Source organism: Pelophylax lessonae (assembly GCF_965119305.1).
Source record: "Pelophylax lessonae genome assembly, chromosome: 1".
NCBI classification, from domain to species: Eukaryota; Metazoa; Chordata; class Amphibia; order Anura; family Ranidae; genus Pelophylax; species Pelophylax lessonae.
The window spans coordinates 456,394,462-456,420,015 of record NC_138768.1 but is presented as its reverse complement, the minus strand read 5'-3'; the positions used below and the strand labels follow the sequence as shown (position 1 = coordinate 456,420,015).

The window sequence follows — 25,554 nt, the reverse complement described above, 5'->3', positions numbered from 1 at the left end:
GTCACCTTATACTACATATTTAATCATGCATTTTGCACAGTGAATCCCCCAATACATAGTTATATCGTTAGGTTGAGTAAAGAAAAAAAAAAAAAGGAGAGACAAGTCCATGGAGTTCAACCAATAGAAAAAAATACACTGAAGTAAACCTAAGTATCTTTATATAGCCCACTCAGGTGGGAGACAGCCCACACCTCTCAGCTTCTAATGTCTTAACAAGTCCAGATCTTGTAGTAAATAAAGCTGCTGACACCCCAAGCCTGGAAGTGTAACCAAAGCAATCAGCAGGCCAACACCTGTAGGCATTAACAATGAATCATTCAACATAAGTTGGTCTATGCAGCCTTTCAATAGAGGTTTAGCCCAGAATCCTGTCAACTAGATGTTGCAGGATCCCCATTTATGTATCTAGTTCAGGCTAGGGGTGGGCTATTGCCCAAAAATAGGAATAGAAAGCCGTAATTAAAACCCAGCAGACTCCCCCCATTACCTAGGTCGTCACCTCTCCTTGCTGCAAAAAAAAGGAGAGTGCAATAGATAGTAAAAATGTAGTAAATAGACCCTAGTAACCTCACACTTTGGCAAGTGTAACATAAGGCTAAGATCACTCATATGCGGGTCCGATTAATTTAAATGTGCTGCTGTAGCTGCAGGAAATGCAAGTAAAATATCCCTGACCCTTTTATCAAAAGGCAGATGCTTGGAACCGCATGGTGTTTCGGCACCATGTGGTTTCATGCACCTGAAACCGCACTGCATTTTCTGATACGTGGGAGTGCCAGAATTAATGGCATCCCTGCACGTCTGCTAAAGAGGAGCGCATTTTGCCGGGTTGGGGAAAGCAATCAATTACTAGACATTCCCCAACCTGCATGTGTGAACCTAGCCCAACAGTAGGAAAGAGTTTATAAAGTTGGCATTTCTGCTTACCTCTGAGCTACTGCAACTCTGCTCTGAAGCTTGGGAGGTGTTAGGGCTGCAGCAATTGCCTCCACCTTGCCACACCAAGGGTGGACATAAACACAAAGCACATTCACCCTGCGCTTGAAAGAGGCACTCAAACACCTATAGCAACCAACACCTCAAGAGAAGAAATCCTCCCAAGGGTACCCCTACAATGTGCATTCCCCACAGTATGGCTATAGGAGAAGGAGAGCTATTAAGAAAAAAAAAACCTTCACCCTACCTTGGAGCAGCTTAACAGATGAGTAGCAGCTGTCATCATGCAGTCAGACTGCATGATGTAGCATTGCTGAGAGGATAAAATCTGCTGTACCACTCCTGGGAGGATCCAGGTCTGCCTACTGCTCCATCCCTTTTGTGCTTGTGCTCCCGGCCTGGTGTCTGTGGATGCTGGCACCAGGGTATCCCCACAAACCCACCATACCTGCACCACCGTGCAGGAGGACCCATGATGTAGCAGGCTGTATTCTGCCAAAAGCAACCCAGGAGGGGACTTAGAGCCTGACCAAATGTGAGTAAAGGAGGGTTCCAGTAGAGCCTCTGCGCCCACAGGAAAAGTTGCTTCTCCTCCGGCAGGTAAGGAACCTTCGGGGACACAGAGAAGGTGATGGGGAGGGAGGGTCTCACAACCAGGATACTAACAAAAGTAACCTAGATATGCAACCCTTCTAAGTCCACTGTCCCTGGAATCATAGGGCAGGATATACTAAGAGGCCCATCAACTAGCACAATGGCCTAAGAGCATAGATCAACTAACAAACTGGAGGAAACAAATAATTGAGGCACAAGGGTGAATTGTTCTTTTTCTATAATAGGGAATAATGCATTTCCTGTTTGCAGGTGGACCCAGCCATCTCTCTTATGCTGTCCAGGACGATGACTTGAGAAAGCAATGATTTTTTTTGTGTCCTAGAAACAAGGCAGGATGTGGGGATTGCCAACTGGACGTTTTTAAAGTTGGACTTCCTGGGGGGCCCCAAATAGCTTAAATGTATGGCAATAAAATAACATTTAAGGGGAAATTTTTGCTCTGTATTAAAGTATTATTTTACATTTATGTAAATGAAAACTTGAGTAAATCTAGAATTCCCTCTGCTGTCACCTTTTGTTGTTTCAAGAGCTTTACCCAAAGCATTCATGTTAACATCTCTAAGGCCCCTTTCAAACAGGGGAGTCCGTCAGCGGACTGAGTTTTTCTCAGGGGGATCGCCCGCTGAGCAGGCGGGTGGCAGCTGTGTCTCCGTGCTGTGTGCGAAGACAGCTGTAAGGTCCCGCCGTTCTCTATGGGGGTATCGGATGGGAACGGACCGTCTGTCCTTTCTCATCCGATCCCATCCGATCCGCTGGACGGATGGAAAATAGGGTTTCCATCCATCCAGATTTGACGGATCGGATGTCAGCGGACATGTCTCCGCTGACATCCGATGCCCCATAGAGATGCATGGAGCATCCGTTCAGATCCGCCTGAAAAACAGATAGGCGGATCTGAACAGTCTGCCTGTGTGAAAAGGGCCTTATAAGGACATTTATAGAAAAGCAAAAAAAAAAAAAATATGCCTATTTAACTGATTAAGTACCTGATAAGTATGAAGGATTTCCAAGAAAGATCTATAGATCTCAGGCCGGTCAAGGAATCGAGTTTTAATCTTATTGACATAGCTGATAGCATTATGAAACTCTAACGAGTCAGATTCTGGAGGAGCCTGTGTCTTCTCTTTCTCCTGAAGCCGTGGCTCTTCCGCCACCTCACTGTGTGAATTTTCAGGCACAGGCGGAACTACTACTCGCGAATTTGGCAAAATGCTTGTGGCGGCATCAGAAGGAACCTGGAAATAAATAAACACAAGTTATTCTCCTAACTATGCTTCACATACATACTTAGAAAGGAAAAAAAAAAATGTAAATGGAAACTAACCGGACTGGCCAGTGATGTCTGAACCACAACTTTACCATTTTTTGGAAGCTCAATTTTATAGCCAAGTGGTAAAAAAGCATTAAAACCCAGCATTAAATCTGGATGGTCGTGGAATAACTGGGAAACACGGCGGATGACCCCTGGAGTGTCAATGCTGCAAGAAAGCAAGGAGTTATAATGTGTATTTGGTAAATGTCTCACTAAAACAGAGAGAGAGAATGAGGTAAGATACAAAACATAAGGGCCTTTTCACAATGATCAGTTTTTCAATGAAAAAAAAGCAGCAGAAAAATGTATGATAAATGCACCCCTTTAAATCTTATGGAACTCTTCACGCCAGTAAATTGCGTTTCATATGCATTTTTTGGCTGCTTTCACACTGCTCCGTTGCAAAAATGCTAAATTATCTTTTTTTTTTTAAACTGAAAAAAGGATCAAAAACTGATCGGTGTAAATGGGCCCCAACATGCACCAAAAATGCATCAAGCAAGACTTTAAAATGCAACTGACCGGTGTGAAGAATTCTGTAGGATTTAAAGGGATGCCTTATGGGTTTTTACAACAGAGCAGTGTAAAGTAGCCTGAAATGCAACGGACCGGTGTAAAGAGTTCCACAGGATTTTTTTTTTACTTAAAAATGGATCAAAAAGCTGATTCATGTGAAAGGGCCCCAACACCATAGTGCTGGGCTCTAGCTGAACCATGCCTGCAGAACAGCTAAACAGTTTTTTTTTTTTCTATTCAAATAAACGCTTTATATTCTAGAAATAGATTTGATAGAGTGACCTAAATTGTGACTCTAAAGTCAAAATTATTTTTTTGTTTTGGGTAATGTGTGGAAGGGCTAGAACGCAAAAAAAAAAAGTAACTATGGTTTTAGCCATTCCATACTCTATCCAAAACTAATAGGGGGAATTTACAAAAAGTGGAGCAGACAAAATCTAGAGCAGCTGTGCATAGTAACCCATCTACTTCTAAATTCCGTTTGTTTTTGAAAATTAAAGCTGAAGCCTATTGGTTGCCATGCACAGGTCGTGCAGATTCAGTCTGTTCTAGTCTTAATAAATTCCCCTCAATCTGCTTTCCGATTGTGTTTTGCTTCACTGTGATGTACAAAAGGCTTCTTTAAGAACGAAAAAGGAAACATGCAAGTACAGCAAAAAAAAAAAAGTATTTTCCTGCACACTTACCAACTAGTCAACAAACTACACTAACAATCTGTGTTCAAAATAGAGGTAAATAAAAATATATATATATTTGCAAATATTGTGCAATTAAAACCTCTGTTTTTAATGAAAATGTTAGGGTCTTTTATTGTGCTGGGAAATACATGTTGGTTTGTTTGCTATGTGCAGTGCTCTTCCATGTGAACCTTGCTCTAAAAGCTAGTTCTAGATTGGAGTGACTGCCAGGTTTGTTAAATGTATTGAAGTACAAAGGGAGCACATCCGTACAGTGCCTTCAAAAATTGTTCATATCCCTTGAAATTTTCCACATTTTGTTATGTTACAACCAAAAACATAAAATGTATTTTATTGGGATTTTATGTGATAGACCGACACAAAGTGGCAGATAATTCTGAAGTGGAAGGAAAATGATAAATGTTTTTTTTTTAATTTTTTACAAATAAATGTGAAAAGTGTGGTGTGCATTTGTATTCAGCCCCCTTTACTCTAAAACCCCTAACTAAAATCTAGTGGAACCAATAGCCTTCGGAAGTCACCTAATTAGTAAAGAGTCCACTGGTGTGCAATTTAATCTCAGTATAAATACAGCTGTTCTGTGTAGCCCTCAGAGGTTTGTTAGAGAACCTTAGTGAACAAACAGCATCATAAAGGCCAAGGAACACACATGACAGGTCAGGGATAAAGTTGCGGAGAAGTTAAAGCAGAGTTAGGTTATAAAAAAATATCCCACAAAGCACTGATTAATCCATCATCCAAAAATGGAAAGAGTATGGCACAACTGCAAACCTACCAAGTCGTCAACCTAAACTGACAGGCCGGGCAAGGAGAGCATTCATCAGAGAAGCAGCCAAGAGGCCCGTGGTAACTATGGAGGAGCTGCTGATATCCACAGCTCAGGTGGAAGAATCTGTCCACAAGACAACTATTAGTCGTGCACTCCACATATTTGGCCTATATGGAAGAGTGGCAAGAAGAAAGCCATTGTTGAAAGAAAGACATAATAAGTCTCTTTTGCAGTTTGCAAGAAGCTATATGGGGACACAGCAAACATGTGGAAGAAGGTGCTCTGGTCAGATAGGACCAAAAGTGAACTTTTTTGGCCTAAAAGCAAAACGCTTTGTGGCAAAAAACGAACACTGCCCATCACCCCGAACACACCATCCCCACCGTAAACCATGGTGGTGGCAGCATCATGTTGTGGGGATGCTTTTCTATTGCAGGGACAGGGAAGCTGGTCAGAGTTGATAAGAAGATGGATGGAGCCAAATACAGGGCAATCTTAGAAGAAAACCTGTCATAGTCTGCAAGAGACTTAAAAATGGAGCGGAGGCTCACCTTCCAGCAGCACAAGGACCCTAAACATACGGCTAGAGCTACAATGGAATGGTTTAGATCAAAGCCTATTCATGTGTTAGAATCGCCCAGACAAAGTTCAGACCTGAATCCATTTGAGAATCTGTAGCAAGACTTGAAAATTGCTGTTCACAGATGCTCTCCATCCAATCTGACAGAGCTTGAGCTACTTTACAAAGAATAGGCGAAAATGTGCAAAGCTGGTTGAGACATACCAAAAAAGACTTGCAGCTCTAATTGCAGCGAAAGTTGGTTCTTTTATAATTTTCTCTCCAATTCACAATTATGTGCCACTTTGTGTTGGTCTATCACATAAAATCCGAATAAAATAAAATTTACGTTTTCGGGTTGTAACATGAAAAAATGTGGAATATTTTAAGGCGTATGAATACTTTTTCAAGGCACTGTATCTTTATAAAACTTCCCAGTTTACCTTCAGTTACATTCTCATAGTCATGCAAAAATATAAAAAAATATGCAAAATCATTATAAAAAAGGGAAAACTCTAAGCCCTGCAGTCTTACATTTTAAAATGTGCTTTTTTGTCCAGTGGTTGCTGGATGTCTGAAAATGTGGACAAGACTCAGACAAAAAACATTTGTATGGACAGGCAAGGCACTCAGGGAGCACAAAACCATTCATAACATTGATCCCTTCAGTCTAACTATGAAAGTATCCTCAGACCCTGACTGCCACAAACTTTTCTGTTTCTGGCAACCATTGATGCCTTCAGTTTTACAATATAATTTAGTTATCTGGATCAAAACAGCTCCTAGGCCCAATTTACACTTCTCGTAGCAGAAATGTGCATTCCCACTCATGGTTTTTTTTTTTTTTGGCACAAAGCCACGTGTTTTGCTGCCTAACCAAAAAAAATAAAAATAAAACCCACACACTGGGGATGCTATTGAGAAATAATGGCACCATAAGTGTTTTGACAGATTTCTGACAACACAGGCATAAACGCACAAATCGGCCTTCATTTTCCAGAGCAGCAAAGTCTGAGTACAGCCTAAATTTTACTTTTTACTTTACGCATTGTTCCCCCCCCCACCATAACTTGGTCCAGGTCATGTGTTTTCCTATATTGTCACAAAAACTCCTTTGTGCAAAGCAAGCGTTCCCTGAACAATCTTCAGCAGTCTTCGAGGTACAGAAAAAAAAAATAATTTTTGTCTTTTGTACATACTACTAAATAACAAAGACAGATAGGAAAAGGACAATATGAGCGCAAACTAAATTGCACAATACATGCACATCATCAAAATAGACATTATTAATATACAAGTATTACTAAAGCACCATAGAAAAGAAATTCTAAAGATTTTGAAAAAAAGCATTAAATACAAGTCTTTCTTACCTCTGAGATTTAAACTCCTTCATTATCTCTAGAAAGCCATTGTATGTAGCTGGATCACTGCCAAAACGAATTTTTACCTGATCCAGATAGGAAAGGGCATCCTCTACCTGAGAACAAAGTGCAGAAGATAAATTATGAGAATCAAGATTTTAATATAGATTTACCTTTTCTGTAAATCATGTCTTAAAGTCCAACTACATAGAAAAACTTTTTTGACAAAATGGGAAGGGACAAAAACTTGTCAGATTTTTTACAGCAGGGTTCATGCCCACAGGAGAGCTTAACATTTACTTCCTGTAAATAACAAAAACGGGAATTTGCTCTCATCAAAAAATGTTTTTCTCTGCCTTCATTAAAGGATACAGCGAAGATCCGAAGGACTGTGCCTGTAAGACTGTACCCTTTCCACATTTTGCAAGAATAAAAAAAAAAAAAAAAAAAATGTTCTTCTATTCATTAACGGACGCAACTATGATAATGGTCTGTAGATCTTGACCTCTGGGGTATAGTGCCACCTGCAGGAGTTGGACGCTAGGTAGAATCAGAAAACTACAGCCTAGAAAGCAGCCTCTGCTGGTGGCTAACTCCCATATGCTCACAAAGCCTCAGGAAATATATAAAACAAAGAGAGTTCCCCTAATGATGGGACTTTGAAGGCACTTCAAATATCAAACAGAATCAAAAATACATATAAAAATTATTATTGAAATAAACATATAATATTTAAAATAAAGCAAGCAGTATACAATACATGACAAGAAATAGCAGATGACGGCCACAAGAAGCAAGGGTAAGTAACTTTTTTTTCCAGGAAATATATAAAACAGTTAAAGGAAAAACAAATCAACTCAAAAACAGCAACGGCCCATGAGAACACAAATCATACTTTCTCTGCCAAAAACCTGTGGATCTTTACCACTAGGACATCCAAAAGCAGTGTTCACAGATGGACAGGCAAATAAAGTAAAACCAAATAAAGAATTTAAAAGAACAAAAAGGTGCCTGGTGTCCTGAAGCAACTAACACTGACCCTGATACTGACCTCACCCAGGGGACAAACTAAGGCCAGGAGCAGAGGAGGGCAGGGCTCGACAAACCCGGGCGCCAGGTCGCATTTGCAACTAGAATTAGTGACCTGGCGCCTGGGGTGCCCTGCAGGAGGTGTCCTGTCCCTTTTGCACCCCCACCTCCTCCCCGAGTGCACGGACTTCCGCGCCGTCCGAAAATTGAGGCCCCGGCTTTTCGGCCTTCTTCTGTGAGATAAGAGAGGCTGGGGAACTGGTGCCCTCTTGTGGTGGCCGGGAGTAATGACTGTTTCCACTGCCTGTTAATGCATTCCCATATCCTTCCTAAGAGGAGATGAGAGGGAAGTTTTTGCAGGCTTCATCTCCCTGTCCAGTTACCTTTGCTTAAAAGGTAAGTGAATAAAGAGTGTGGTCATTATTACTAATTTATTTTTTAACTTTAAAAAAAATTTATAATAATTTTTTTCTTTTTTAATAATTAAAAAAAATTTTTAATAATTAATTTTTTTTCAATTATTATTTTAAAAAAAATTATATATATATATATATATATATATATATATATATATATATATATATATATATATATATATATATATATATATATATATATATATATATACACACACATATATATAAAAAAAATTTTTTTCCTCATCGCCATGCCACAGCCGAAGGCCCCTTTCACACGGGCTGTCTGATCGGGTCCGCCTGTCAGTTTTTCAGGCAGACCTGATCGAACCCTTTATTCTCCTCTATGGAGCGGTAATCTGCCGCCATCTGATCCTGTCGGCCAAAAACAGACGGATGGTGGTTTTATTTTCTATCCACCCCGTGGCTCAGATCAGATGGTATCGGATGGAAAGAGACAGACAGTCTGTTTCCATCCAATTGCGCTATAGAGAGTGGGGTTCTTGTCGTATTTATGTGTAAATTTAGTATCCGTTTTATTAAATAAAGCTTGGTTGTTAGTTTAAAAAAAAAAAAAAAAAAAACTGGCTCCTAACTTTTTTAGCTGGCTCCTAGATTTCAGGCAAATTTGTCAAGCCCTGGAGGAGGGTATTCCCAGGAAGAAACTTACGGCCCCAAAATGTCAAAAAAAGGCCTGCATGTAATCCAAGCAGCAATCCCTGTACAGCTGGTAGCATGCCCAAGTGCAAAAGGTGGCCCCTTCTGCGCACCCATTAGTTCCAACAGGCAGGGGAAGAAATGATGCATCTAGTGGCAAGAAAACCCATAGCAAAATGGAATTTGCAATTTTATGCTCTTGCATGGGATGGGTGCAATGACAAGCCCGTAGGCGCTGCAAAAAGGACAAGGTGGGTGGCCAACCCCACTGCATCATATGGATGGCAGAGTAGAAGAATTCTACCCCACAATTTAAACACCACACAACCCCACAGTAACAGTACATGGAAGCCCAAACTGCCTGGGAGGGGGCCTGAAGGTATCTCCTGGAGAATGTTCCCAACCTTCAATGTAGCCAGGACAACCATGGTGGGGGCAGGAAACCTCTATCTGGAGCCTGCCTGTAGAGCAATATACTGTGACTACGTCGTCAGGACTAGCCATCCATATGTGCCCCTTCAACAAGATTCTCAAAGACTGATCTACATGAGAAACAGAACTGTTGCAGCCAAATCTGCAGTTACAAGAAACGGTATGCACACACTGGTCAGTTTGCATAGACTTCAAGGATCTTTAGCTCCAGCTGGTCACCCAGCCAGCTGATGATTAAAGAAAAGCTCATAAACAAAGTCTTTACAGAAAAAAAGAATCCTAGCATGAATTCTTAGGTCAAAATCTACAGGTCTTCAATGTGTCTTCTAATAAGTGGAAGAGGAAAAAATATATATTTCTTGCAATTTCTGGAAAGGTTAAGACCTCTAGCATACGAAGGCCTACAGTGCCTAATGACAAATCTGGGCCCAACTTCTCCCCAGTTAAAATTTTCACTGCTTAACTGCCATCATCCTATTCCAGGAGATACCTATGCTTCACTAAGTGCTAAAGATACAAGTCAATATTGTTCAATTATACCCCAATCTATGATGTCCTCTGTGATCTACTGAAGATAAAAGCATATATTCGCCAGCACACCAAGGATCTTCAAATGTAGTCCAAAGACTTTTATTGCAGAAAGATCACATCACAAGAACAAGTTCAACGTTTTGGAGCTGCACAGGACCCCTTCATCACATGCCTGACGAAGAGGATCCTACGCAGCTCCGAAACATTGCACTTGTTCTTGCAATGTCATCACATGCCTAATGAAGGTGTCCTGCTAGCTCTGAAACATTGCACTTGTTCTTGCAATGTCATCACATGCCTAATGAAGGTGTCCTGCTAGCTCTGAAACATTGCACTTGTTCTTGCAATGTCATCACATGCCTAATGAAGGTGTCCTGCTAGCTCTGAAACATTGCACTTGTTCTTGTGATGTCATCACATTCCTAATGAAGGGGTCCTACGTGGCTCTGAAATATTGCCCTTGTTCTTGTGATGTCATCACATGCCTAATGAAGGGGTCCTGCTAGCTCTGAAACATTGCACTTGTTCTTGTGATGTCATCACATGCCTGATGAAGAGGTCCTGCTAGCTCTGAAACATTGCACTTGTTTTTGTGATGTGATCTTTCTGCAATAAAAGTCTTTAGACTACATTTGAAGATCCTTGGTGTGCTGGCAAACATGTGCATTTTTTCTATGGCGTTTCCAGTAACCAACTGGTATTTGCTACAGCACCCACAACTGATGAGCCCTGATTCCAGGAACATGTGCGTTGGGAATATAGACAACTCAGTGATCTACTGTCCCCCACCCATGAAGTGAAGTAAAATTAAGTTAGCCTAAGCCTAAAGTACGCTTGTGTCAAGCAACTAAAGTGAATCTCGTTTTCCCCCCAAACATCAAATTATGTTAATAAACTTCACTTTTTCAAGATTTCCCTTTACATCACCTAGCTTCCCACTACAGTAAATCACGTCAAGTATCATTTCTCTTCACTTCAGTTCACGTTAGTAAAATAGAACCATTGTCTAAGAGATAATTCAGTCAGAGTCTGTTTTATAATCTAGTAGTCTTTTTAAATCAGAGATATAGCGGTACCAGATGACAGATATAAATGAATAAAAAGGAGACATTAAAAGGGTGCTGCACAAAAGTAAAGGAAGGACACAAAAAATAAATGTAACCTCACACCTAATAAACATACTTACATGCACGGGGAGTTTTTCTTGAGATTTGCACCAACTGTTTGAGCTTGTCTTACAGCTGCCGCCGCCACCACCACCACCGCCGCCACCGCTGGTATTAGCCATTTTTGGTTCTGAAACGTCAGCAGGCAATTGGCTTCTTCAAGCAGTACCACAGCGGACCGCAACAGCTCACATAGGAGATGACATTGTTGCACAGCTTAATTATTGCTGATGTTATTTGAGCAGTTGGGCAGAATCAACACTAAAAAACAGAAAAAATAATTATATATAATAAAAATATATGAATGTTTAACTCCTTTATGCCTAAGGGTAAAACAAATCCTAAAGTGATTGTAATGTCTTGTTTTTTTCTTCCTTAAAAATAACAAACATGTTAGGCCCCTTTCACACATGTCCGATCCTGTCCGTTCTGTTTTCTGCTCACCGGGGGATCGATCCGCCGATCCCCCCACTGAGCAAAGCAGATGACAGCTCCACTCTGTGTGCAGAGACGGAGGTGTCAGATCTCCGCTGTCCTCTATGGGGGAATCGGATGAGAACGGACTGCCTGTCCGTTCTCCCCTGATCCAATCCGCCAGACGTTTGGAAAATAGGGTTTCCATCCGTCCGGATTTGACAGACAGGATCGGATCGGATGTCAGTGGACATGTCTTCGCTGACATTCGCTGCCCCATAGGGAAAAAAATGAAAAACTGACAGGCGGATCTGAACGGTCCGCATGTGTGAAAGGGGCCTTACACTTACCTTCTCTGTGAAGCGATTTTGCACAGGGCAGCCCAGATCCTCCTCTTCTTCTTGTATCCCTCTTGGGCTCTCCAGGCCCCTTCCTCCTGTCGAGTGCTCCCACAGCTAGTAGCTTGCTATGGGGTCACCCGAGCCGAGCCGCAGCTCTGTGTGTCCATTCAAACATGGAGCCGTGGTTTGCCCTCCCCCCCCCTCCTCACTGGCTAACTGAGTTTCATTTACAGCAGCAGGAACCATTGCCGCTTCTGTGTCTCAGCCAATCAGGAGAGTCCCAGAAGGCAGAGTCTTCTCCTGCAACATCGCTGGATAGAGATGGGCTCAGGTAAGTATTAGGGGGGCTGAGGGGGGGGGGGAGCAGCACACACAAGTTTTTTTACCTTAATGCATAAAGATAAAAAGTCTTCTGACTTAACAACCGCTTTAATAGCTAAGCACAATTTTGAAAGTTTGACATGTGTTAGTAAAAACGTACATATCATCACAACTACTTTGTGCATCCAGGTGGATTATACCTGTTTTTTTCCAGGACAAATTGGGCTTTCATTTTGTAGTAAATGGTTATGAATCTCTGTTTTTTTTTTTTTATTATCAAAAAGAATGTAACTGGCCCAAAACAGAAAAAAAAATAAATAATATATATATATATTTATTTATTTATTTTTTATTTAGCTGTATATTTCTTGTTCCTACCAAAGCCTACCACCAAATAAATTCTCCTGCTCCTGACGATTACAGAGATACCACGTATGTATATGTAAGATGTTGTTTGTACCCATAGTACATCCCAGAAAGAAGCAACAGTGCTAATTTTTTTTTTTTTTTTTGTCCTACCTAAAAATACACTGACACTGACACTGATGCTAATTTAACCCTAATTTAACCCTGACCTAAACACTAACCTAGATCAAAACTTGATCTAGGTATTTTTTTTTTATTTTTGATTATTTTATTTTACACACACTTTTTGTTTTTAGAGTCGGTTCACACTAGCGCGACTTGTCAGCCTGACAAGTCGCGCTCCCTCGCGGTCCATTGACCGCTACAGGACCCGTTCTAATAGGAGCGAAACAAGTCGCTCCGACTTAGAAAAAGGGTCCTGTACTACTTTGGGGCGACCTCGGAGCGACTTGCATAGACTTCCATTATGTGAAGTCCCTGCAAGTCGCTCCGAAGTTGTGGTGCAATGTAATGCACAAGTCGCCCCCGAAGTAGTAAGGAGTCGTGTCGCCTCAGTGTGAACCGTCTCTTAATCTCCCTGCAAGGTAAGAGAAAGATACATTGTATCTTTTCTCTCCATTCACAGAGAGAGAGAGAAAAGCACAGGGGTGGGCTTCACAGTGATTAATCGCTGGGGTGGCCACCACAGCAATTGGGTGGCCCAGAATCTGGAGTTTCAGGTCCTGATCCTTATTATGGTACCCAGGGCTCTTGGAGAGACACCGGTCTCTGTGCTGGGAGCACAAAGGGAGATATGCATATATGCGGCCCCACAGAAAAAAGCCCAGTCTAATGAGGCTGCATATTTGTGTTCTGCCGCAGGAAAGGGTTAAGAAAGCATAAAAGACTAATAGCAGAAAAAGACTAAGCAGAGTTTCATTCACTTACTGTAAAGTGGTTGTAAAGGCAGAAGGATTTTCACCTTACTGCATTCTATGCATAAACCACTTAAGCTCCGGAAGATTTTATTGGGGAACTCTTGCCTTCCTGAGTAAACCACGTGGTACTAAATTCTAAATTTTTTTTTACCTTGATGCATTCTCTGCATTAATTTTAAAAAAATCTCCTGTGAAGAGGGAGCGGTATGTAAGGTGTGGCTCTCTTGGTAACTATTTTACAGCTAACAAGGGTTACCATAACTATAGAAATATTGAACTCCTATGGTCAGTAGAGATTGGAGGAACTTGGGGGTATGTAAAGCAGATATTGTTTTTAGCTTTGAATAGAGCGATGAAGAGAATAGAATTCTTATCAATATAGAAGAAATCTTCAAATGGGATCATTTGTTCCAGAGATAACTGTCTGGGGGGACATTTGCTTCACCTTGGAGAGATTTCCTTGCACCATTTTTTGTAACACCAGGACAGGAAGTGAATGGAAATCTCCCCAATAGGATACAAGTGGCAGAAACAAATTACCAGGGTTTTAGAGCCGGTTCACATTAGCGCGACACGACTCCTTACTACTTCGGAGCAGACTTGTGCATTACATTGCACCATGACTTCGGAGCGACATGCAGGGACTTCACATAATGGAAGTCTATGCAAGTCGCTCCGAGGTCGCCCCGAAATAGTATAGGACCCTTTTTCTAAGCCGGAGCGACTTGTGTCGGTCCTATTAGAACGGGCCCTGTAGCGGTCAATGGCCCGCGAGGGAGCGCGACTTGTCAGGCTGACAAGTCGCGCTAATGTGAACCGGCTCTTATAGTTTTACTTTAGATACATTTCCTTTGTGGGTGGGTAAAAAGACCATCATCCATAAATGGATTTATATGGATCCTCCCATAGTTTTCATGAGTTGTATGTTTTTTGCATGGAATGGCTACAGCAGTGTTTCTCAACCTTTTTTCAGTCAAGGCACCCTTAAAAACTATAGACTATCTCGAGGCACACTTTAAAAAATGGACAGTCTCGAAGCACCCCCTTTATAAAATGTAAAAACGAGTCTAATAGTTGTACAAAACGCAGCAACATCCACACATGTAGGACACCCAACGTTAGAGGTTAATTATTCTTCCAAAGCATATACACTTTTGTAAACTGGTACTGATTAGTATTCCAATGTTTCTCCTCTCCCTCACTCAGCTAATGTGACCCCCAACGCTGATGGAGAGGGGCAGAGGAAGGTCAAACAAGGATGCCATTGGTTATTAGGGCTATGGCAGATAGAAGGTTGTAATGATGCACAATGAAAACTTGTGGCTTTGTAACTAAAAGGCAGCCTTCATCCACACGCAAGCTTGTATACAATTTTTGGGCTATTTTGAGGGATTTGCCAAGGCACACCTAAAGAAACCTCAAGGCACCCTGGTTGAAAAAGGCTGGGCTAGAGGCCTCCCCGAACAAGGTTTTTCATGTCTGGGAATCATTCATAGAAACCTTGTCCATACATGGTCAATAGCACAAGGTTTCCGATATACCCAATGTTATTTTTAACCAAACTCTTCGAAATTGTTCCCCCCATTACTGTCCCTCTCACTGCATTTCCCACAACAAATACTCCCTCTGTGTAAAGAGGGAAGAGGTGTAAGACCTACCACTATATCTTTCCTTGACCAGCACAGATTTAGTGCCGGTTCACACTTATGCGCTTGCAATTCGAATTTGCAGTGCGAGTTTACCTTGTGTTTTTCAATAGTACCAGCGCAATTGTAATGAATTTGATTGCGTTGATTATGTTAATTAAGCTCAGGAGGGGTGGAGCTGAGGGGAAAATCAAACAAAAAATAAGAATTCGCACATAAGAATTCGCACATATCTGAACTGATAATGCGAGTCCAGACCGGTTTACATTGATGTCTATGGAGACTAAATTCGCAACGCAACGCTGTAAACTCGCACAATACCCTTTTTATCATCGCATCACATTCGCATCTGGATCGCAACGCATAGATGTGAACGACCGTCACTAATTCAATGTATTTTGTAAATGCATGCGATTGGAGACTATTTAGAACGCATCGCATTCGCAGTACAAGCGCATAAGTGTGAACCGGCACTTACTGGGCTAACAGATTGTGCTACTCTGGTTACTTATCACAACACAAGCTACTCCCTTCACTGGAACTCCAATATATAGTAGTATATATTTATGGCCAACTGTTAGGCTTTCTTCTATGCCATTTGCGTTATGATTCGGTTTGCATAAAATTTTTTCTCTGGCAAAATGTCGCGGCCATATAAATTTCGAGTGCATTCTCGTTTACTAAATAAAAATGTACAATGGTGTGTATTAAACGCACTGGACTCTCACTCCTTTTTATTACTACATTGTTACACATACTATGTGGCAATATGAATTATGCATGAGAATGAGTGGATTCAGGGGAGGAATTGGAGAACATTGACTACAGCATTCTGCTTTCACACTCCAGTAACTGGAAAAGATTACATTACAAATAATTCATATTCAATGTTCACAGGACTACTGCAAAGCTGAATGTTTCATTTTTTGAGACACCTTTAAAAAACATCACTCGGAGTCCTCTCGAGGCAAGGTAGAAAAACAGTTTAATCAAATCCGGATCTTAGGACCAAGGCAATAGAAATACTATAAATGTACATGTTTTGGTAAAGCTGGGCACAGACTGTTATTTTTTTGTTCAGCTAGTGAAAAAAAAAAAAAAACTAACAGATTTGTCCGTCTACACAAGTAATGGAAGAATTCCCCCCACCGGGACATTGAATTATGACAGCTGTTCCCGCTGTTGTCGAAATAGAGTGATCAGTGGCTGCAATCCCTTCAACGGGAGTCAATCTAACAATCGGCTTCTGTCAAACGGGGGGGGGGGGGGGGAATTGACTGATATCAGTTGGTCCTTGCTGAATCATCGGAATTTCAATCCGTCTATGGACAGCAGCTGCAAGATTGGAGGTTAGGGCATGTTCACGTGCTCTCCAAACAATTCTTCTCTTGGTAGGAAGAAGAGTGAAAAGCAATTCTTAGAATTCTTTGGCATTCCCTGTCCCAAATGGTAAATAATGTTATGCTTCTCTGTATCTATGTTCTAACAAGACAAGGACATTGAAGGGGCTAGGAACAAGAAGCAGCTAACAAAAGCAGTCTGGCACTGGAAAATTGCTGATGGCATTTCTAAGCAAAGCATGCCAGGCATAGTTTGACAGATGACATTTAACTATAAAGACATGTGACTATTACTATACAGTATATTTATCTATTACAGGGAAAGAAAAAGAAAATAAGCAATACTGCATACAAATTATCCATGCAAATACCACAAAAAAATGAATGATATTAAATATGTTCTCTGCCATCTATAAAGTGGTGCTGGGGTTTTACATATGCACCTGGATGGGTATTTTTTTTTCTACACTAAGCATAGAAGCTAGCATCATCATTGTGGAAGGATAGCGGACATCAGCCTACTTGTCCCATCTGCATTTGGAGTGGCATTTTACTTGTGGACCCCCACCATACATATACTGCGGCTGGGCAGCTGCTCTGTGCCAGATTACGTACCTAGTATGTGATCTGACACTTTTGGGTCTGGGCCCCGCAAGTGCGCCATAGGCAACCCGCTCTTATCACACACAGCAGGAGTCCAGCGGTGGGTACCGCAGACTCAATGTATGCCAGCACCTGCTGATTAGACAGGACACAGGCAACATGTAAACATATAAACAAGGCAGAAGGGAAGGTACTGATCCCGTGTTCCTTCAAAGCAGGAATATGGATCAATGCCTTTCCCCAGTCCCTAGGACTGTATGCTACTGATTTGATTTTATCGGGTGCTTTGACTGGCATTCAGAGTGCTTTTAAAAAGCATGTCTAATGACACATTTTGAAGCAAGTGAAAAGGAGCCCTAAGGGTTGCAGTCCTCCTACTGACTACCAATGTGAGTATTTTTCATTGGACCGCAATACAGTCATATACCTCCTCACATTTAACTACTTGTAAGACAACAGATTTTAAAGCGTCTGTTACTCCAACACTTCATTTTAAAGTCTCCTGCTCTCTTTGTATTGCTTCCTTTGTGTGATCCTGCCAGTCCCTCTGCTTCCCTATTAAAAACTGATCAGTTCTCTACCTATACTGGAAACCCTCCTCCTATGATCAGACTTGTCCTGACAAACCCCGCCTCCTGCACAGCCATTCACTGGGAAGCTCACTGTGCTGCTGCTTCTCCTCCTTCCCCCAACTCTGATGCAGCTGGGAACAGGGGGAATGTGATCGCTTATAAAAAGGGATTTATAATGGGTTTTTTTTATATCTACAGTGGGTACGGAAAGTATTCAGACCCCCTTAAATTTTTCACTCTTTGTTATATTGCAGCCATTTGCTAAAATCATTTAAGTTCATTCTTCTTCCTCATGAATGTACACATAGCACCCCATACTGACAGAAAAACACAGAATTGTTGACATTGTTGCAGATTTATTAAAAAAGAAAAACTGAAATATCACATGGTCCTAAGTATTCAGACCCTTTGCTGTGACACTCATATATTTAACTCAGGTGCTTTCCATTTCTTCTGATCATCCTTGAGATGGTTCTACACCTTCATTTGAGTCCAGCTGTGTTTGATTATACTGATTGGACTTGATTAGGAAAGCCACACACCTGTCTATATAAGACCTTCCAGATCACAATGCATGTCCCAGCAAATGAGAATCATGAGGTCAAAGGAACTGCCTGAAGAGCTCAGAGACAGAATTGTGGCAAGGCACAGATCTGGCCAAGGTTACAAAAAGATTTCTGCTGCACTTAAGGTTCCTAAGAGCACAGTGGCCTCCATAATCCTCAAATGGAAGACGTTTGGGACGACCAGAACCCTTCCTAGAGCTGGCCGTCCGGCCAAACTGAGCTATCGGGGGAGAAGAGCCTTGGTGAGAGAGGTAAAGAAGAACCCAAAGATCACTGTGGCTGAGCTCCAGAGATGCAGTCACTGTACCCACTGTGTACATAAATGTTTTGCCTTTCATTTCTATGTTAAACTGAATAGGTTGTTTTACAAGGTGATCATTTACAATCACTTTAAATGCTTTTTTTATATTTTTTCTCCTAGCCAAGGTGTCCACACCTGAAAAAGGGAACAGCGGAAGAGCTGGAACAAGGCACACTGCCCAACGAAGAATTGACACATCCAAGGTCGCAAGGACACCCTTGGTGAATGACATAAGCCACGGTCGTGACGTAGTCGATTGAGTGTGCACCGGGCAGCTGCAGGTGCCCGATCCGATGAACCAGGCAAAGCTGGAGAAACACCTCTGGATGAAGGGACCATTCCCCTACATGCAAGGCTTACTGATATGAATCTGCGTCCGTCAATGAACGATAGAGAAATGCTTTTTTGTAATTTTTTTTCTCCTACTGCTGGAGGGTTAGCTGGAGAAGATGCTCTCTTTTCCCACATCCACTAAGATTTGTTTGTTTATAGCCAGCATAGCATAAGTATAACTCACACAATCAGTTCAATTGTAATCTCTACACAAGGAAACACATCCAGCAATGATTTAACGTCCTTGATATTTAGAAAAGGACATAACCCTGTAAATATTCTGGAAATTCTTGGTAGGGTTTTGTGATTTTAGTCTTAGCCTGACATGCGAAGATAAAAAAAAGTTTTTATAAGGCTGAATAAATAGATGATATCCTAAGAAATTCATAGAAGAAGTCCTACCTGTACACAGCAGAGGACACATATGAACCTAGGTACCTCTTGCACAGCATTAAAGGAATATACTCTGCTCTCTTAAAAAAAACAAAGAAAAAGAAAAAACGATTTAACTGGTGCACAAGCCATCTAGTAGTTTAAGGTCATGAAACCCTATTAATTATTAATAAATGTTATAATACAGCAGTTATATAGCACCAGTATACCAATCACCAGAGAGACAGTACAATTAGAATACGCAATGACTGGGAGGGCCTTACTCGGTTAAGCTTACATTATACAGTATATGTATTTGGATCTGTAAACAATCTTTTTATGCCTGCCAAAAATCGAATTTTCCTTTCTTGCATTGTGTTTATAGACAGAACACCCAAGTCTTTCCCCATCCTTCTCATGTAATTTACTTTCGGTTTTTCTCGGAAAAGTGCACAGAGCTTGAAGTCAGATTAACGGCATTCACTGCAACACTGCTCAAGTTGCAGGAGTGCTACCGATCAGTCAGTATGAAAGTCAGTGAAAGTTGTTTGTTCCATTATGGATAGAGTAAGGCCCCTTTCACACTTGTGCGACTTGTCATGCGATTTTGGACTGCAAAATGGCATGACAAGTCGTTCTCCATTATTTCCAATGAGTACCATTCATATCTGTGCGACTTGAATTCGCACCGACTTTAAAGTAGTCCCTGCACTACTTTGGCACGATTTTGAAGCGTTTTAAGGCCAAAGACATTCAAGCCCAGTCAAACTCGCTGCAAAATCGCGGTAAAATTGCGCGACTTTGAAGTCGCACAAGTGTGAAAGGGGCCTAAGGGAGGGTTATAACCCTTGTCAGTTTTTTTTTTTTTGCCATCTGTGTCCCATTGGGGAGATTTAAATTCACTTCCTGTCCCAAAGCTAAAGCAGGAATTGAAAGGAAATCCCTCCAAAATGAGGGAATACTGGGGTGTCACCATGGTCACCAGAACTAGTGTTCCCATTGGGAGATTTCCCAACTATTCCTGCTCGGATGTCAACCTAAAAATTGGGGATTATCTTTTACTTTCACTTTTGATAATAATGGTAAACAGGACAAAATATAGGGGGGGCGACACCCTAAGGGGGACACAGCCAGCAATACAAACTGACAGGGGGTCTAATCCCTCTCCATTCTGTCCAAAACTAACAAAGAAAAAGGAATTGATTGGCTGCATGGGTTTAATTGATTTTGGTTTTAAATTATTAACTAGTAGTGAATATATTTGTGCAACCAAGTTAAAATGTGCCAGTTTTTGCTCATTTTATTACAATGTAGACTTATTACTTTACACAAAGTTTTGCAAAATGCAATGAAAACACATTGATAGATCTGTCCAGGTATTAGAACAGTGATGGGGAACCTTTTTGAGCTTGAGTGCCCAAACTGCAACACAAAACCAACCTATTTATTTATAGTGCCAACACTAAATTAAAGTGATTGTGAAGTCGGTTTTTAATTTTTTTTTTTGTTTTGAGTGGCCCAGATCCTTTTCTTCTCGGGTCCCTCTTTGGCTCTCCTGGCCACTCCCTCCTGTTGAGTGCCCCCACAGTAAACAGCTTGCTAGGGGGGAACCCGAACCGAAGCTCCGTGTGTCCATTCAGACACAGAGCTGTGGCCTGGCTCCGCCCCATCTCTTCTCATTGGCTCACTGAATTTGATTGACAGTCGCAGCAGCCAATGGTGCCGTCTCAGCCAATAAGGAGGGAGAGTCTCATGCAGGTGAGACACTTCTGCAACATTGCTGGAACGAGATGGGCTCAGGTAAGTATTAGGGGGGCTGCTGCACAAAGAAGGCTTTTTTTTAATGCATTGAATGCATTAGGATAAAAATCCTTCTGACTTTACAACCACTTTAAACCTGCCAGCGGCTCTGTATAGAGGATGGGACTGATCACCCCTATGATTGAGCCCTAAGGGATCAAATACGTACCATTCTGCCCAAAAGAAAATCTTTTGTGCTTTTTCAGGTGTGGGTGGGGCCATTGACAGTATTGGGGTTCTTCATCATGAGCATTGGTGCGTTTCATGAATCAATATACTATATATGTGGGACCATGGGGCCCTAGATCCAAGATGGAAATGGTAATTCCCTGTTGGTAAATAGAAGTGGTTTCTACTGATGTCCCAATGGCGTCCTCCAAGGCAAAGCGCTGTGGCTACAGCCTGTCTGGGGACCTAAATTTGTCTGCAGCTGCCCACGCGCCGCTCAGGGGATTACCACACGAGCGGAGGTGCCTCTGGGAACCAACCGAGTCTGGAGCGCATTGGCGCCATCCTGACAGCTTGCAGGGCGGCACCAGCGCACACACACTGCAAACCAATTACGGTACACCCCCCCATGCACCGGGTGAAGACAATTTGGCCCCACAGCGGAGACACTTCCAGATCCCCAGATAACCAGCCAAGCAAATGCAAAACAACCACGGCCCTGTGTAGAGGAAAAGAGCGTGACATTAAGCATGGATACATAAGGAAGAAAACTTTGATGTGCAGAGATATGGAGGATTATAAAAAATTCTGGAGGTTCATCTGTCAGGGGGTATTGATCCGGCGACTTCGCTCGCGTGCGCACAGAGAGGGCTCTGCATGCCATAGGTTTGCCATCGCTGTATTAGAACATGCCATCGTAAGCTATTTCTTCTCTATGCAATAACCAAACTTGTGCTACGGCTTTAGTGATCCCTTTTTAAATGGGGGCAATACTTAGCTAGTGGCAAAATTTCAGCACAGTGCAGCTCTGAAAGAAATGTTTTAAAGCCTCTGCAGTGCTGGATTTCCAGCCAATGTAAGACTGAGCCAATTCGATCTATCAAGATGTAACTTTGCAATGTTTAAAGTGATTATAAAGCTTCATTTTTTTTTTATATAAAATAACAAAAGGGTCATACTTACCTGCTCTGTGCAATGGTTTTGCAGAGCAGCCCAAATGCTCCTTTCCTGGGGTCCCCCGCCGCCAAAAGCCCCCATAGAAAGACGCTTTTTATGGAGGCACTAATGCGGGATCGCTCCCGAGCTGCTCTGTCTGCATCTATTGACACCGACAGCACAGCTCAGCCCTGCCCCCTCATCACAGAATTTGATTGACAGCAACGGGAGTCAATGGCTTTTGCTGCTATCAATCTGCCTTGTGAGTAGGGAGAAAGAGGAGAAGGCTGCTGTTATCATGCACAGCACTGAATCAAGAATGGGCTCAGGTAAGTAAAAGGGCAGCAAGGGGGAGATTCTAGAACAAAAGTTTTTTTTACCCAAATGCAGAGAATGCTCTAAGATTTAAAAAAACCTTTAGTCTTTGGAACCACTTGAAGATGTAACAATGAAGCCAGTTATAAGTCAATCTGAACAGCAAATAAAAATTACCAAAATAACCTAAAGTGGCTCCAAAGCAGGGGTTTCCAAACTTTGGCCCTCCAGTTGTTCAGGAACTACAACTCCCATCATGCCTAGTCATGTCTGTGAATGTCAAAGTTTTACAATGCATCATGGGACATGTAGTTCCGCAACAGCTGGAGGGCCGTAGTTTAGAGAACCCTGCTGTAAAGGCTTCAGGTTTTTTTTTTTAGCCTTAAAACATAACTCCACTTTTGTTAAGAAAAAAAACATTCCCCTCTGGGTGATCTCTGTACATTGTAAGGATTATAATAACCTTTGTTGCAGATTCCTATCTTTATTATTCTGAAGAAATCCCTGTTTGTTTCTCTGTGCCCCTGTGGGAAAATGAATCTAATGGGAGTGGTTTCATGACTATCAGTCAGCTGTGGCACCTGCAGAGCACTAATGAGGAAATCTGCTGGGTCTGCATCCCTTTAGACGTGTTCCTATTGGGAGTATCTCACCAAAAGTGACATTTTTGTTCCAGGGGATGCTGCAAATCTGACTTGTATCTTAGTGTAGACTTCTGGGAAAATCAGTGAGCCAATCACATAAGCAGGAATGATGTTTCTGGGGTGTATTCCGTACACAGTTTGTGTACAGAACAACTCCAGATAGCCATACAGCATTTCATTTTTAGAAAATTATAGCGCCTGCAGATTGACAAGGAAAGGTAATTTTTAATAAAATTCAATTACAATGACTTGTGTTGCAATTGTATATTATTTTTTCTTTATTTGCTATTTTTTTCCCCACGAAAGTGGAGTTACCCTTTAAAGAATTCTCTGCATTAACGTAAAAAACCTTCTTTACCACGGGATCCCCCCACTTATACTTGAGTCCAATCTCGAATCAGTGCTGTGCCCGAGAGCAGCAACCCTCTCTGCTCTCACCCTCCTTACAGATTGATAGCAGCAGGGGACATTGCCTCCTGCTGCTGTCAATCAAATGCTGTGATGAGAGATTGGCCGAGCCAAGCTGTCTGTGCCTATAGCTCAAGCAAGCATGAGTGCCCCCACAGAGAGCGGATTCCTATGGGGGCAATCACAAAAATAAGAGGTGGAGCCAGGAGTGCTGCCGGGCAGGGGGGACCCTAGAAGAGGAGGATCTGGGTTGCTCTCTGCAAAACCATTACATTCAATGTGAAACACCCCTTGTGCTGCTGGCTGCTCTCTTAGGTAAAATCAAAGATCTCCTGTCCTCCCAACAGACCCCCGCAGTGCTAATCTTTTGGTGCTGCAGGGGTTTTAATACAATTGGCTATACCAGTCACAGGCACTCAAGAGGACGGACTATACCTCGCCCTTTACACCCACTCCTCCATTTAGAGAAGCTGTATTATAGCTTCCATCAATGAAAAGGGATTTATTAATGGAGGACAAGTGGATGAATAAAAGGTCCGTCAACTCCAATGCAATAAAAGCTGTGGTGTGGAAAAATGCAGACATGCTTCATTTTTCTGCACTGCAATGCACATGACATCAGTGTTGTGCTGTGAATGGGGCACACAGAAAATGATTTTTTAGAGAATGTGTGCTTGCAGTGACTGGCATTTATCTAGTACAGAAAAATGCAAGTCACCAAGTATAGTGCGATTGAGCCCTTAAAGCTGCAGTCTGTCTAGCAGAGCGTGCCAGTTTTCAAGCTTTTGGGGTGCTCTTAGGCTAAAAGCGTGCGCAAGTAATGTTGAATGCCAGCTCTTCAGTCCTCTGTCCTTTAAAGCGATTTTTAAGATAGCGGTTTTTTTTTTTATAGTTAATAATTACAGGTTATTACTTACCTGCTCTGTGCAGTTGGTTTTGCACAGAGCAGCCACGATCCTCCTCTTCTAGGGGCCCCCGCCGATGCTCCTGGCCCCTCCCCCTTGCCAAGTGCCCCCATAGCAAGCCACTTGCCATTTTGGCATTTGTGCATGCTTGCTCCCAAGCCACCTCTGTGTGTCCATAAGACACAGAGTGCAGCTCAGCCCCGTCCCCTGCTCCCTAGTTGTAAATGGCAGCAGCGAGAGTCAATGGCTTCCGCTGCTGTCTCAGCCAATGAAGAGGGAGAGACCCAGGGGAACCGCTGCTCTTGTCCACATCGCTGGATCGAGATCTGGCACGGTTAAGTATTAGAGGGGGGCTGGGGGAAGCTGCACACAGAAGGTTTTTTGCCTTTAGCCTTTACAACCACTTTAAAAAAAACTTAGCTTTCAAAGAGACAGTGCTTGTGTCCAGCTCCAAGCACTTTTCTGGGATTAGCACTGGCAAGAGAAATGCTGAGGGATGGGAGGCTGACACACCTTACTAGCTATGTTTTTGGACAGCCATGGTGGTGGGGGAGGGCTATTCTGTCTGGCCACGTAGCTAGCTTTCCACATCATGTAGAAAGATGGGACAAGATAATAATAAAAAAATAAATAAAAAAAAAGCGACTCCTTTAAAAAGATATCTAAACACTTGATTACATCACACATCCCCATCTGTGTGGGCTGCATCCTATGCCTCCTGCTCCTATAGGTTGCAGCTTGACAGCAAGACTCCAGCTCGAGCCCCTGTCAACCAAAAAATATATACAACGTATATTAGCATGGTGCCCTGTATCCCCATACAGCAAGCCTATGGAAACAAACTGACCACGGAGGCATGGGTCCATTTCTGCGCTTGCCATGGTTGGTTTACACCACTGGAAATCAGGATGAACCAGGTATTTGACATCAAAGGAGGCCATGAAAAGGAATCCACACAACAATGTCAGTACCACACCTGGACAACGTACACATTGGTAAATAGTTTTTTGAGGGTTAGTAATCGTATGTATACCCCCCTTTTTTTTTTTTTTAGAATAATTCCGTAATAATTTCAATGTAGCAGAGTCCTTAACAACACTTTTACTTTATAAAGATTGCATGGTCACTGCTTACACACTGTCACTGCTAAATTTCCACATCAAATTGGTAAGTAAAAAGGATTCCTTGAACTGAATAATGCCCCTTTCACACAGGCGGACCCAACTGGACCATCCATTGCACTCTATGGAGCAGTGGGTGCCAATGAACATGTGTCCGTTGTCATC

At 42.1% G+C, this 25,554-nt stretch overlaps 1 protein-coding gene across 1 annotated transcript in view; it reads right to left on the bottom strand.

The window, feature by feature from the left end:
* The window catches only part of SIN3B (SIN3 transcription regulator family member B), a 131,561-nt gene that overhangs the window by 88,097 nt on the left and 17,910 nt on the right, over nt 1-25,554 (bottom strand). The window contains exons 2-5 of the mRNA XM_082260991.1: nt 11,021-11,261; nt 6,779-6,885; nt 2,879-3,032; nt 2,541-2,789 (exon numbers count right to left, since the gene is read on the bottom strand). Of these exons, the coding sequence (XP_082117117.1) occupies nt 2,541-2,789; nt 2,879-3,032; nt 6,779-6,885; nt 11,021-11,122 (612 nt within the window). The 5' untranslated portion in view covers nt 11,123-11,261. The remainder of the gene's footprint in view (nt 1-2,540; nt 2,790-2,878; nt 3,033-6,778; nt 6,886-11,020; nt 11,262-25,554) is intronic.